The 15,170-nt window shown below is 52.8% G+C and overlaps 1 protein-coding gene and 1 long non-coding RNA gene across 2 annotated transcripts in view; one reads left to right on the top strand and one right to left on the bottom strand.

Moving 5' to 3' along the window:
* Positions 1-15,170, bottom strand: part of CACNA2D4 (calcium channel, voltage-dependent, alpha 2/delta subunit 4) — a 130,668-nt gene that overhangs the window by 43,362 nt on the left and 72,136 nt on the right. The window contains exons 24-26 of the mRNA XM_011931025.1: positions 10,769-10,864; positions 8,645-8,772; positions 4,992-5,072 (exon numbers count right to left, since the gene is read on the bottom strand). Coding sequence (XP_011786415.1) covers positions 4,992-5,072; positions 8,645-8,772; positions 10,769-10,864 — 305 coding nt within the window. The remainder of the gene's footprint in view (positions 1-4,991; positions 5,073-8,644; positions 8,773-10,768; positions 10,865-15,170) is intronic.
* LOC105503907 lies at positions 173-1,040 on the top strand. Its single transcript, XR_001000549.1, has 2 exons — positions 173-530; positions 561-1,040. It is a non-coding gene; the product is annotated as an uncharacterized LOC105503907 (long non-coding RNA).

The following is a 15,170-nucleotide window of genomic DNA, read 5'->3' on the forward strand; positions in this document are numbered from 1 at the left end:
ACCCAGCCACACACCACTGGTGTCGCCTCAGTCCTGCCCACGTACATCACAGCACCATGCCCTGCGGGGCCCCCACCGATTCCTCCACAGCCTGCAGCCTGGCACCGTGACTCTGTGCCTCTCACCCTCCATCTTCAGTACTCCTGGCCTGTGACTTCAGGGCTGGGACTTGGTGGTGCTTTGCCATGGGTGGCACCCTCTGGGGAGAGCAGGTGGCAGGCAGAGAACACGGTGGCTCCCCTGAGGCTCGCTGCCTGCCAGCTTATCGCAGCCAGAGCCCGGGAGCGGGAGCGGGTGGCCACATGCTGCCCAGAGGCTCCCAGGGTGCGGCCTCTGTTCCGGGCTTTGTCTGCTCAGCGTGGCTCCCCAGAGCACTTTCTTGCACCCAGGCGGGGGCCGAACCAGAGGGTGGGTGGGGAGCCTATCTGGGACGGAGCCACCTGCTGCCAAGGCAGTGCAGGTTTTCCAGGTTACTTGTCCCCCTCCCCAGCTCCGTCCCTCCTCAGAGTGTGATGACGGTGGGTATCTAGGTGTAGAGTGTGATGATGGTGGGTATCTAGGTGTCGGGCTCACAGGCTCAGGAGGCATCAGGCTCGTCTCTGGCTCTTGGATGGAATCTCGATGGGGGCTCAGGAAGAGGCCAGCCAGAACCCTGCCAAGGGTCTGAGCAGAGGGAGTTGGCAGGCCTAGCTCCTGTGCCCCCCTCTGAGCCTCTCTGCTCATGCAGCAGTGGGTGAGTGAGGTGGGCTGGGGGCCCGGAAGAGTGCCTTTGAGGAGGTCGGTCCTGGCAGGTGGACAGAGGACGCCTGGTGTGGGCCACTTACTGGGACCCTGGGCCACCCCAGCCACAGCCACAGTCTTCCTTCTTCTTTTGGTGTGCGGGCTGGTACCAGATCTGGGGATTTTCTAAAGGGACTGGGGGAGGGGAGGGCATTGTCAATGGTGGTATCTTTAGCCTGAGACAGAAGATTTTTAAAGGCAAAATTATATTTCTGGTTTGTTGTTTCAGAAGACCAATAAAGACTGTATTTTCCTACGTACTTCCTGGTTTCATTGGGAGGGAAGGGGACTTGGGTGCCAGGAGAGTTGCTTCCTGTCCCCCACCTCCCCAGGAGACTGGAAAAAGTGCCAGTGGCCATGACCTTGATGCATAGAGCTCTGATGACAGACGGTGCCTCCTGCCCAGGGCCAGGGCTGGGGCAACACTGGGAGAGGGCGGAGGCTGAGTCCTGGATCAGAGCGAGGCCCTGTGGCTGGGGGCAGTGAGCTCGTGGCCTGGCAGAGCCAGGATGGTACTTCCATCCCGACCTGACAGGCAGCTTCTTGAGCCTCAGGGCAGCTTAGCTGGGCGGCACTGAGGTTGTGGTGCGAAGGTGAGCTGGGGAGCCCGCTGTGGCCGTGCCCTGTGGGTGCTGCTCATCCACCCAGCCTTGACATGAATTGGCCCTGGCAGCCAGGACAGATGGGCTTGTGTGGTGAGAAGGCACTGTTTGCCCAGAGGATGCCACCGCACAGTGGGAGGGGAGGGCAGTTGGAGGGGCCTCTGATGACTGAGTTCTTTCAGCCTCACTGGCTGCTGGCGGGGCTGCTGGCGGGGAGGAGGAGCCCGTTCAGGGCTTACTAGGGCGCCAGCAAACCACACTCTGGGCCTGCAGAGTGAACCCTCCACGGGGCTCAGCAGGTGGGCCCCAGAATTATGGACTGGAGGGCTGGGGAATGAGGCACTGAGTAGAGGGGATGAGGAAGAGCATCAGACCTCATGGGGTTATGAGTACACGGCAAGCCCCAGTGAAGAGTGGGCTCAACGCTCTGCCCGAGACCTCCCTCCTCGGCTATATGGTTCATTAGTCTTCAGAGGCCAAGGCGGAATTTTCTCCTTCCTAGGATCTTCCTTTGGATAACAACCCAGCAAGCCAGGAGCAAACCCTGGAGTGAAGTGAACCATCGGGGTACCCCGGGAGTTCAGCTCCACTCCACGGCAGAGCCGGGGTGTCCGCCTTCCCCAGGTGGTGATAAGATGTTGCTCTCCTATAGCCCTAATAATTACAGCGGGGCCCAAGATAAGTCTTCCCGAGCCCCACTACAGAAGCAGGAACGGGGCCCCTCCCAGGCCTGCCTGGCACAGGTCTCGGTCATGCATATGTGTGTAATTCAAATGTCATGGTTCCCAGACAGAAGCCCTCAAAGGTCTGAAGGCTGGGCCCGTACCGAGGCCAACCTCTCAGGAGGGGAGACCTCTTGCAGCCCTGGCCGGCAGGAAGGGCCCCTGTGCAGGGGCTTGTGTACATTGCAAGTCGTTCTGGAAGAACGCCCGTCTGCCGGAAAAACCCTTGCCCATTACAGCCCCTCCGTCCTGGAGCTTGACCTCATGCCTTGCCGAGGACGTGGAGGACATGGAGAATTGAAAACAGATTCTGATCCAAAACTTTGATCTCTGGAAATTTTGCAGTAGCTGTCTATAAACCACCTGCTTAGGGATGAACACGATCCCTCCTGGTCTGCTGCCCTTCTGTGTGAGCCGGTGGCGTGAAACATGGCAGTGACGTGCAGCCCGCCGCTGCCCCCGTGGCTGGGCTGAGTGCCTGTCTCCTAACTTCCCCTCGAGCTCGGTGCACAGTCGTCACTACACAGCCCCCACCACAGACACCACACTCGGCAGGCCTGGCGCTCACACACTCACAGTGCCAGCCGTTTCCAGGGACAGCAAACGAACCACCCACCCCTCCTTCAGCGACAGGCTCCAGCTGGCCCCAGGATCAGGGAGGCTGAGCCACGGGCCAGGGAGAGGAAGTGACAGAAGGAGTCCAAAAGAAAAATCGTAATTGAAGTATCAGGTCTCCAGCACCCCATTTCTTTTCCTCTGGCATTCATGCACCCCAGAGTGTAAGAGCGATTGTCTGCAGTGAGTTAAACTGGAGGCACTGGGACACTGTTTCTATGGCAACCCCTCTCGGCTCTTATTCAGCTCTGAGTTAAAAATGCTATCAAATAATTGGAGAGTGCAGGAAAGCACAGCCAGCAGCCTGACCTCCTGTCCACTGTCTTTCCTAGACCTCCAGGTGTACAGGAGCTGAGAAGGCCCCTGTCACGTGGCAGCAGCACGGGCACTGGCTTGGTTGGTAGCACAGAACAGTCTGTAGGGAGACGATTTCAGGGTCAAAGTTTGGCCTGGAAATCAGGTCTGGGTTTAGTGTGCCCTGGGCCCAGGGAAGCACGGCAACTAGGAGGGCACAAATCCCTTCCAAGTGCTGCAGGTGGCTGCATCGCAGATGATCAGTGACACGGGGGTTTCTACCTGCGACGATTTGGCAATGTCAGACGGAGCCGTTCTCCCCCCATCACTTATCCCAGAGTGGCACACAGCCCAGGACCCCAACTCAGGGCGGCCCTGGTGCCCTCTCTCAGGCTGGAAGACAGAGCCCAGCCGGCTCCTTCCATCCCCTTTACCCTGACCCTGTCTGCTCTGTCCCCATCCTGCTGCGAAAGTCCTCCCCTGGCCAGGGCCTCAGTTACAAGGCAGGTGCCTGACAGCTGCGTTCATGGAGCCAGTGCGGCCAAGCTCGAGTGCCTGTTGGATCACCCAGCGTTTCAGAACACAGCTGGGTTCCAGATACTGAAGCTAAAACAAGGGTGAGGAGGGATTCACTGCAGGGACCCGATCTTTCTCAGACAGTTAGGCAGGGACACCAAGGACTCTGCGGCACTAAGAAACTGAAAGTCAGGAGAAGCTTGTGAGGGTCACAGTTGCTCCCATCACATAAGCCATGGCAAACCGCAGCACAGGGCAGTGAACCTGGGTTCCAACAAGAGGCGGTCTGCGTTCAAATCCTAGCCTCATTCATTATTAGCTGTGGGGCTTCGGGCAGGTAATTTTTCTGGGTCTCCGTTTCCTCAGCTGTAAAATAGAGCCCAAACCATCCCCTTCACTGGATCACCCCAAGGACTGCATGGGAGGCGGTTTCCACAGTGTCTGGCACGTGCTGAGCACACATACTGAGCTCATGCCTTAGGGGTTCGAGTCACAGTCCCACTTCCCTCCTAAGCAGGATATGAGACCCCAAGGCAATAGGAGATGGAGCACACAAGCGGGTGACACAGGAATCAGCATCCATTGTTTGCTATGTAAAGAGGCCAGACCTCTCGGTGGAGTAACACGTTGGGGAAGGACAGGTCTGGACTGAATTATGGCATCCGATGCCCGCTAGCTGGGTTGCTTTGAACCAAACGTTCTGAGCCTATGGTCCTCGTTTATAACACAGGCACTGCCAATGACACCTACGCTCTAAAATATTCGTAAAGGTTAAATAAGTTAATATTGTAAAAGAGCTTTCTCAAGCTTTAGTGTTTAGGCAAATCAGTAGGAACCTCAGTGAAGTGCACGCTGGTTGAATAGACATGGGCTGGAACCCGAGACTGTGTGTTTCCAACAGAGGCCCAGGCAATCTCAGTGCTGCTGGTCGTCAGGTCATCTATTCAATAGCAAAGCTTTCAAGAAGTTACCACACTGTAAATACTTAGTAAATATTAGCTCTATGATGATGACGATGACTGATTAGCTTTCTGATGATGACGATGATTGATAAAAGGCCTAGAATAAAACAGCTCTGCATGCCAGCCTTCCTTTCAGCTACAGAATGCCTCAGTAATGCTCTATTAACCCACAGGAAGTGTTTTTCAAGAGAAGCTTGCATAGAGTAAACATATTGTATGGAAGAGGCAGTGGGTGGGGGTGGCGGGGGTGCTGGGCGGCAGTCTCTGTCCCGGGTGGCCGTGCAGATCTCCTAGCCTCTTTGGGCTTCATTTTGCTTACTTCATGAATACTTTTACATCTAAAGTTTTATCGTTTTACAAATGAAATGGCTTAGAAAGAGTGCCCTTCCGCCCATCCCACATTTCACCGGCAGGACTGTGGCCCTGGCCACATGTGCGGGGCCTCCTGCTGCGATCTATGCCCAGCTTCCCGGCCTCGGTGCCACAAGGGCAGCTCCTACCTGCAGCGATGGCTGTCTTCTTGTCCACGGTCACCGCCACAGCTGTGCTTGCCGTCACCACCGTGGGCTCACCCGTACTTTCTGGGGAAACAAAGGCAACTCAGTCACTGGGGAAGAGCTGTGGCTAGGGCAGGTGGAGCGCTACCACTTTCTTGGAATAGGAGACGGGAATAAAAGCAGGTGAAGACATCCTTGGAAGAATTGAGGTGAGGGTGGGGACAGGGGTCATGTTTGGAGAAGTAGCTGCTGTGATGGTCGTGCCCCAGCACGGGTCTTGGACAGACACATACATGGCCTCTGGCCACCAGAACAGTGCGGGGCTGCAGTGTCCCTACGACACCGGGGTTTCTGCCTGTCTGTCGGCTGCAGCATGCATCTTGCCCACAGCACCCATGTCTCGTCCAGTGATCCCTTCCAGTGGAAGGAAGGACAGGCTGCATTTCAGCACGGGGTGCTGGGTGATCCTGGATTGCTCTCTGTGAGTCTGCATGAGTCAGAGAGGACTCCGACAGTTAGTCCCATTCAGGAAGATGCCACAGCTGAGCCACTGTGTGGGCCTGGGCAGTGAGGCGACGGGCCCTCCACGCACAACCACTCTCTGGGTCTTTCACTCGCTTCACAGCTGATGCTCCACTTCTGAGACTCTGCAGCAACTCAAGGCAAGCCCTGAGGCTCCTGAAGGCCACAGGGCTTGCCTTGCATTGCTCTCTCCACTTCTTCTGGAACAATCAGGCCACCATAGGTGCACAGTTTAGAGGGCAGTTTCATCTCCACATTGAAGCAGAGCTTTCTGGCTCTGACTGGGGCTGGCTACTGCAGGACCCCAGGCTGCTTCATTCTCATCAGTCCCTGACCCCGGACTTGAATTTCAAAGCACTCTTGTCTGCAGGTGAGATGCAGATTAAACGTCTGAGAAAGGGGCAAACATTTTCTGATGTGCTATCATATTTTGTTAGAATGTCTTGATGTCAAATGTTGCACGAAGCAATGGGACTCTTGTGTGGCAATTATTACAACAGTGTCCGTTGTCCTGGGACTTCACCACCAGCTTCTCACATCTGCCACGTGGCCAAGATTACCCATCACGCCTGCGGTCATCAGATTATCTCAAGAAACCTAAAACTGCAGTCTGATTCCAGGAACTTCCAATACGGAAGGTTGTCCTTAATTCTAGAAATTTGCCCATGACGTCGAAGGGCCCACAATTCCCCACCTTGCGTCTAGAGACATCTTGGAGGTAGTGATGTGGCGGCCCCGACAGTATTCTCTGGGTCCCACTGCCCATTTTCTGGGACAGACCTTCTATTGCATTTGTAGCCCAGCCAGCAGAGGCTTGTAGGAAACACTGATGTGAGGATGTGGAGACCCTAACGAAGCAGTCTCTGCAGACATCAGAGATTTCAGTGCCTGGCTCGCCGTGGCGACCCGGCCCAGCACCTGACGGGAATGATCAGGGCACTAAGTGCAGGAGGGGGCAGGGCCCAGAGAGAGGTGGGCTGTAGGCATATCGCTGAGGTTCTGCTGTGTGCGGACAGGTTTCCAGGCCAGTGACTGCACCATGCAGCTCCATGTGGGCAGGACTTAGCCCACCAGGCCCCGGCAAAAGGCAGCCATGTCAGCCTAGACAGACGGGAGCTTCCCCTCACCCTGGAGGCAGCTGCTCCTCTTTTCCCCATCGAAACACAGTTGTTTTCCTCCTCTTGGGGTGGAAGGGAGTGTGCAGAGGTGGCCACGTGTCTAAGCGTGTGCGTGCGCCGAGCGGGTGAGCGGGCTGTGGAGAGGAAGTGGGCTCCGCCTCCCTCCTCAGCAGGCCCCCTTTTTGGGCTCCAGCTTCCCTCTTTTCTCCTCGTGGCTCAGCTTCTCACCCACCCACCCTCCCACCTCATCGCCACATAAAGCTCCCCCAGCAGCCAGCAGCTCAGTCCTGGTGGATGCGGGCAGGAGGCGACCTGTCATCAGGGCCCGGGGCCTCACTACAGAACCTCTCCAGGGGCCTGTGGGTGCCCTCCCTGGGGAGCCCACTGTGCTACTATCAAGGGCGTGGCCATGGAGGAGGAGCTGCCTCTTTCAGCCTTGGGGTGGACCATGTGGGAAGAAGGGGTCTCCCCTTTGCTTCCAGAGCCTTCCTGCTCGACTTGAGTTGGCAATAAAAACTCCCCCTCCCTCTTTCCTCACCTTCAGGGTGGTAACGGGGCCTGGGCTTTGATTAGGCCAGTGCTTGGCTCTGTGGCTCCCTTGCTGTGTGACCCTGGGCAAGTCACAGAACCTCTCTGAGCCTCAAGTTCTCCTTGTATAAGTTGAGGGATAAAGACAGCACTTATCTCATGGGGTTGTATAGATTAAATGAAAAACACGTGGAAAAATGTTTTGTGAAGCATCGTAGTTGTTGGTACGTGTGTGGAGGGAACAGGCGCAGACAGGAGGGGGAGCATAGCACCAGGTGAGGAAGGCGGAATTCCAGCGGGGGGCAGGGGTGGAGCTCCTCCCTGCTGTTTGCCTTCCCTGCCCTTGTCCCAGGAGGACCCCTGGGATCCTGGGCCTCCCCAGCCATCAGCTCCAGGGCATCTCTCCATCATGACGCTTGAGGATGGTTTTGGCAAAGTGGTGGTGGAAGGCCTCTGGCGGAAGGGCACACTAAAGGGGAAGTTCTGAGTGACCCCAGCCCTGGCTCTCCTTTCAGAAGTCTCCACCCTCCTGCATCCCCTCCTGGGGCTCACCCCACCTGCCTGTGCACACTCTCCAGGCCCCTGGATCCATGTGCTGGAATGGGATCATCCGCCCCAGCACTCACCTGTGGAGGGCTGGCTGTGCCGTGCACTCTGGGACCCCCTGGACAAGCCCCCGAAGCTCCCTGGGCCACAGTCGCTTCGAGTATAAATCAGGAGCACCAGGCCATGCAGACACTGAAGCCTCTTCAGGTCTAAACATTTGGCGATTTTTCTGGTGCTCTGCTAGAGTCACTTAATTTTTCCTATTTTGGTTATTTTCCAGAATGGGGGCTGGGGCTGGCTGGCAGTTGGGTGCCCATCAACTCTGAGAGTCTTCCTGGCCCCTGGTCTTGCAGGGATTTTGCGACTGCCTCATACCCCACCCTCCCTGCCACCTGCCTGGCACAGCCTCTCTCTTGAGCTGAGAGGGGCTTGTGGAGCAGACTGGGAGCTCCCTGAGGCTGTTCTGGGTGGTCCTGAGTAACTGGGGACTGGCCGCTTTCTTTCTGTTTGGGAAGAGCAGGGCAGCCCCAGTGACTTGGTGAGTACTGCAGCCCCTAATGAAACCACCCATCTGGGTAGTTTATGAAACTTTCACAGACATGCAGGATAAATAGAAGAATCTTAGAGATTGACTTTTCGGATCTCATATTTGGAATCGGGGCTAGAATCCCGTGCTGGATTTTTAAATGCCAACTTTGATGGCTGGCTAGGAAATAAAAAGATCAGGCCCACCTTCAGCGCGGGACCTGTGGTGTGGGAAGGTGCCAATGAGCTTTCTTCAGTCACCAATGCATGGCACGAGGGAAGGCAGGAGGGGAACCCTGGTGGCCTGGACATTCGATTCCATATCTCGTTCCCATTTCCCACTAAGAGCACAGCAGGAGGAGAAATGAGACTGGCCTGAGACTGGCCCAGCCCCAGGAGCACAGGGCCGTGGGTTACCTGGTCCTTCTGCCCAGCGGAGGTTGAAGACGAAGCTGCCAGCAGGATGCTCTGAGGCCTGGCGGTACCACAGCGGGAAGCTGTCCAGGGTGAACACACTGGCCTGGTCTTCAGGCGTCAGGAACTTCCTGCAAGGAGGAAGATGTGGTACCTCTCCCCAGATCTGTGAACACAGTCGTCCCTCTTTCCTGTTCTCATACGAGGTCATCTTGGCTGGGCTAGGAGAGTGATTGTAGCCCCTAAATTAGTACTGCCCCAGACAATGTCTCCCAGCAATTCTCGCCTTTTCCAGAAACAAAATGATGTTGCATCTGACTAGCAGCTAGAAGAGGTATAGGGTCTGCATAATGAGGAAATACTTTCCATTTTTATGTAAACTCTTTTGCCTGCAGCGTTTCTTTCTTTTGGATAGAGCTTAATTTCTTCTTGTCTGGCTCATTGGCACGTCTGAGGGAGGAAGCTGCCGAGTCAGCTCTGTCACTGCACTAATAGGAGGGCATCAACCCCCCAAACGGTTCCTTCAAGAGGATTGCCTCTAGGCTTTTGCATGCATTATGAGTTTCCTTTTTTCGAGCAGCTTTACCTTGCTAATTATGGTTTTGCATTCCCTGAACACACAGCAGCCCACAGAAGGGAGTGTTTGGCCAGAAGCAGAGTGGGAGGCAGGGAGAAGCGGGGTGGGGGTGGGGAGCAGACACATTGCTGTGGATAATCCACAAGGTGGATAACTGAGATTTGGTTCTGAGAGTGACGGGCTCACATGTACCAGAAGCAACCTGCCTTGTGACACAGTTCCTGGGCTGCCATTCACCTCAAGTCTAGGTGAAGGGAGCCCCCGGGAGTGGTCGCAGGAGGCAAAGGCACTGGGAAGGTCTGTCTGCCTCGAATCTCCTGCTTCCAGTCTTAGAAGCCTCTGAGAGGGGGCGAGGGAAGGGTCAGGGAGGCAGTGGTGCTCTTTTCTCTCCACCTCCGCAGGGATGGGTGGGGGGAGGAGGGGAGGGAGGAGGGAGGGAAAGGGAAGAGCAACTTAATTTGTTTTCCTAGAAAGCCTCAGCTTTGCTTAGCAAGTGTGGATTTGTCACAGAGTCCTGGAAGAAGCTCAAAGATGGCGCTCCGTGGCTGGGTGTGCTTAGCGAGAGGAGCAGCTGGCGGGTGGGAGGCGAGGAGAGTAGGGTCAGTTCGGCTCAGGGGCCCTGGGCTGCTCTCCAGGTGCGTGAAGGTCCTCACCTGTTGGAGCCTCCTGGGTTGCGAAGCGGCAGGTGGCAGTGCTCGCCCCCGGACCCCTCCTCTGGGCTCCCATCCTCCTTTGAGCACCCGGGTGGGCCAGCCCCTGATTCCCCCAGAACCCGGCCTTGGCTTAGAGCAGGGTTTCTCAGCCTCGGCACCGGCGACATTTTCTGCAGGCGATTGCTGCGGGGGTTGCCCTGGCCTGGAAGGATGTTTAGCGGCATCCCTGGCCTCCACCCACTAGATGGCAGTAGGATGCTCTCTGCCTCCCACAGTGTGACAAGCAGAAGTGTCTGCAGACATTGCTGAATGTCACAAAATCACCCCCAGCTGAACATTCCTGGTGTGGCGGCCTGAGCCTTCCACGGCCTACAGGGAGTTGGGCCTGGATTCCTGCCAGGTAGAGTAAGAAACCACAACTCTCCCACACCAAGGTGGGAGTGGGTGGTTCATGAAGGCTCTGTGGGGTGAGCGCTCCACCTACCACAGGGCCCCAGCAGCACCTCCTCTCCCCTTAGGGGTGGGGAAAAGAGACACAGCCAGAAGACTGAGCCTGTCACACAGAGACCAGCCCAGAGAGGAAAGCAATTTCGGCTTTCTCCCTCAGAGATTCCTATGGTGGATTCTCCAACCAAGCCTCAACTTCAAAGTCTCTCTCCCTGACTGGTCCAGCCTCCATCGTCTCCTAGGGACACCACCACCAGGAGGTGTGAGCCTTCGGGGAAGGGCTGCTTTTCCCACCATCCCAATCTGTCAATCCCAATCCTTCTGCCCTGCTGGGCTCCCAGGGGTCCAGGATGCTGGAGATCCCGTGCCAGTCCACCCATAGCCCAGGAACACACCATGGGGCTCTGCTCCTCTCTGCCCTGCAGGGATTGCCCTCCTGGCCCAACCCACCTGTCGGAGACCTTCTCGGAGCCCACGAACAGGCTGCTTCTCAGGAGTCCAGCCCGGGTGCCCAGGAAGGCCATGTCCACCACCTGCTCAGCCTCTCTGTGTGGCAGACAGAGTGGGAGTGGTCACCATGGGGCTGTGGCAATAGCTTAGGGGAGACCTGCAGGGGTTTGGGGGCCTCTCCTTGCTCCTGCCCAGCCTGGCTCAAGGGAGACTTTCCAGGAAGGCTGGGTTCCTGGGAAAGGGGCCGGGACGTGCACCCTGCTGGCATCCACGGTGCACATCAGGTGTCAGGCCCGGCTTCTGGGCAGCATCTGTCTGTGAAGTGGAGCCCTGGGCCTCTGCCTCTCTGCCCTGGCAGATCTAGCTCCTAATTTGTTCTCCTGGCTTTTGGGGAGTTAGATCTAGAAGACGGAACTTGGAAGGGAGATTCTGTCCTAGGACCTAAGGAACAGGGACTTCTCATGCCCAGCACATACCTGGCACCTCCCGGTCTTTTTTTTTTTTTTTTTTGAGAAGGAGTCTCGCTCTGTCACCCAGGCTGGAGTGCAGTGGCCGGATCTCAGCTCACTGCAAGCTCCGCCTCCCGGGTTCACGCCATTCTCCTGCCTCAGCCTCCCAAGTGGCTGGGATTACAAGCGCCCGCCACGTCGCCCGGCTAGTTTTTTTGTATTTTTTAGTAGAGACGGGGTTTCACTGTGTTCGCCAGGATGGTCTCGATCTCCTGACCTCGTGATCCGCCCGTCTCGGCCTCCCAAAGTCCTGGGATTACAGGCTTGAGCCACCGCGCCTGGCCACATACTTCCCTTATTACGGAAATGTGAAGGGAGGGGGAGCAGGCACTGTCCACACCCACCCAGGAGAAGTCCCGGTGAACCTCATAACCTTGCTGTTGAGACTGGAAAGAAGACAGACACATGAGCTTGTTGGTGTCACAAACCTCCCTCCCGGTTTCAAAGCCACAATACTTTGACCAGGGTGGGAAGTCATCACTTTTAACCCAGGTGATGTTCTTGTCTTTGGCACAGTCGACTGGAGGCTATTACCTAGTTCCTCTCCATGCCCACGGGTGTGTGCTATAGTGAGCATACAAAGTAGGCAATCCTGAAGCACTGCCAGGCTCAGAGGCTGGACTGCGGGGGTCTCCCTCATGGAGAGACCCTGCAGTGTCTATGGTCTGGAAAGTCACTGAGGGAAAGCGTCCCACCCACTCCCGTGCTGTCGCCAGGGGACTTGTACAGGGTGTGCACGGGGTCAGAGGACTCCAGCCTCACAGAGCCCTGCAGCAGGCCTCTGAGTCAGACTCTTTGGGAACAGGTCCTAAGCTCCTGGTCATCCCTAAAGCTTCCCGATTCAATTCTCTGTTCAAAACAGAGAGAATGGGCTAATGGGTCTCACTACCCAGAACCTGGCTTCAACAATCACCAGCCCGGGGCTGGTCTCAATTCAGCCACTGCCTCCTCCAACCCTCAACTAGATTATTTTGAAGCAAATCCCAGATATTTCATGGGTAAATATTTTAATTTATACAATCAAAATATAAATAATTTTTTAAAAAACTTTGATGCCATTATTACACCTTATAAAAAACCTGATGATTCATTAATATCATCAGATAATCCAGTCGCCTCATGAATTATTTTTAAGTTTGGCTGAATCAGAATCTGCCTGAGGTTCATGCATGGCAACTGGTATCTCTTATTTGTCTGTCTTTCTCTGTTTTTATTGAGATATCATTCAAATACCATCCAATTCACCCACCTAAAAGTGTGTGATTCAGTCGTTTTTAATGTATTCACCGAGTTGTGCGACTATCAGCACTGTGAATTTTAGAATATTTTCATCACCCCAGAAAGAAACCCCATAACCATTAGCAGTCATCTTTGGCCTCTTTTAACCTGATTCCCTTTCTCTCTCCACTCTCCCTCTCCCCTTCTCTTTTCCTTGCAATTGATTTGTGGAACCAACAGAGCGATAAAGGGCGCTTGCCTGTGGGGTTCTCCGGTTCTGGCCTTGGCGGATGGCCACCCTGGGGTGCTCTTCAGACTGCTCTGTGTCCCCTGCGTTTCCTGTCAACTGGCTGTGAGACCTCAGGGCCTAACCGGGTTCGGGTTTGTGTTTTTACCAGACTGTTCTTCACAAGAGGCACACACTCTCTGATTGATTAGGGCATGAAAAATACATGTATTCTTTTGTTTCTTATTTTATTTTTACCTGAAATACCTGTATAAGGAAAAACTTCTCCTCATCAATATTTAGTTATCCTAAAGTACAATTTTTATAGAAGAGGCAGTATAAATAATTTATTCTTTGTGTTTCTTTGTTAGGTTTTAGAATAATGAGTTGTTTTCCTAACAATCTTCCAAAGATGGCCAACGAGGTTTTTTTTCCAGGATCATTATGAATCCAAGGATTTTAACATATTTCATATGTTTTAATTCATTGCAGTTATTATTATTATTTTTAATTAAAGACAGGATCTCACTATGTTGCCAGGCTGGCCTTGAACTCCTGGGCTCTAACGATCCTCTTGCCTTAACCTCCCATGAGGCTGGAATTACAGCGGTGCCTCCACAGCCAGCTCCTGCTATAATTATAATTACTTCATCTACCTTTGGCCAGTGAGGGCCTCCTCCGGCTGGCTCTGGGGTCCTTTGGGCACAATATCATTTGCCTTTGGTAACTTCTTGCTTCCTCGTGTGACAAGATGTTCCAGGTTCATTGTGTATATTTCCTGCCCCTGTCCTGGAATCAGACTTTTCTTCTAGGAGCATGGGCTCGTTTTAATGAGGACTAACATTGAAAGCCCAAAGTCTAGGGCTGGGCCACTCACTGCAGTGGGTCCTTTCAGGGGAGAGAGCTAGGATATCCATTTAATTTCTTTAAGAGAAACTACATCGTGAGTTCAAATTGATATTTTGAATTCACATTTAGCATTTCATCTAATCTTAACTTCTTTGATTTGTGAAATTTGCGTATCTCTTTTCTCTTTTGCTGAAGATCTTGGTTCTTAACGACATTAATATAATATGATTTGCTCTCCCTATTCAGAATAACAATGTCAATACTATTTCTAGCAATGTGATTACTGAGCACTGCTTAACATTTTATTTATTTAGTGTTTACAATTCTAAAGCCCCTTGAAAGAATTCCCATATGTTCGATTATTTAATGAACCTGATATATAGCTAGGTTTATTTGTTTTATTTGCTTTCAATTACTACAAGTTACTTTTTAAAATTTAATTTTGTTTTATGATTCGATAAAGCATTTACATAGTTCCAAAGTCAATATGGAGAAGGCCTGTTCAGGGGAGTCTGTCTCTGTATCCATCTCCTTGTTCCTTTAGTCTTCCTGTAGATAACCTGACTCTTGGTTCCTTGTGCCACTGAAAAGTATGTGTGTGTATGTGTACATACATGTATGCATGTACATTTATATGTACATTTGTGACAGTAATTATGAAAATATATTTATATTTCCTCTTTCTAGATAAACAGCGGAGATATCATTCATGCTTTTTCCATTACTGAAGATTATTTCATATAGAGATACTCTAGTTTTTCACAGCTGCATAGAGTTCCATTATGTGGATCCACCATGATTCATTTAACTAGGCTTCCACTGATGAAAGTTTGGGTTGTTTCCAATCTTTTACTGTTATTAAAGGTGCAGTAATGAGCAGCTCACAGGTACGTTTTTTTCATATTTTTGCCAGTGTATCTTTGGGATGAGGTTCCTAGAAGTGAGGTTGCTGGATCAAAGTGTAAATGTATATGGAATTGTGCCAGATGTCAGCAAACTCCCCTCGACAGGGTTTGAACCATTCCGTATCCCACCCACAATCTACGAGGGCCTGATTCCCCACAGTTCTGCCAGCAGTGCGCGCTGACAAGCTCAGGTGGTTCTCAATCTGATAGGCGAGAAGTTCAATCTGGGCATAGTTGTCATTTGCATTTAAGATTAAATGTTAGGTTGAGCATTCTTTTTTCTTTATATTTAGGGACTATTTGAATTTTTCTTCTAGGGATTATTTGCATTTTTCCTCTGAACTCTTCACATTTCTTGACTACTTTCCCTCTAAGATAGCTGGTCTTTTACGTCTCAATTTTTGAAGTCCCTTATCATGAATACATAATATATAGAGTAACCCTTTATCTATTTTATAAGTTGCAAACACTTTTCCAGTTTGTAATTTCTCTTTTTATCTTGCTCGTGTTTTTATTCCTGCCATAGAAACATTTTTTTTCCTTTCTTTTTTTTTTTTAAAGATGAGGTTGGCCTGGCTGACGCCTGTAATCCCAGCACTTTGGGAGGCTGAGGTGAGAGGATCATGAGGTCAAGAGATCGAGACCATCCTGGCTAACACAGTGAAAACCCATCTCTACTAAAAATACAAAAAATT

This window comes from Colobus angolensis, unplaced genomic scaffold (genome assembly GCF_000951035.1).
Source record: "Colobus angolensis palliatus isolate OR3802 unplaced genomic scaffold, Cang.pa_1.0 Scaffold89, whole genome shotgun sequence".
Classification (NCBI taxonomy): Eukaryota; Metazoa; Chordata; class Mammalia; order Primates; family Cercopithecidae; genus Colobus; species Colobus angolensis.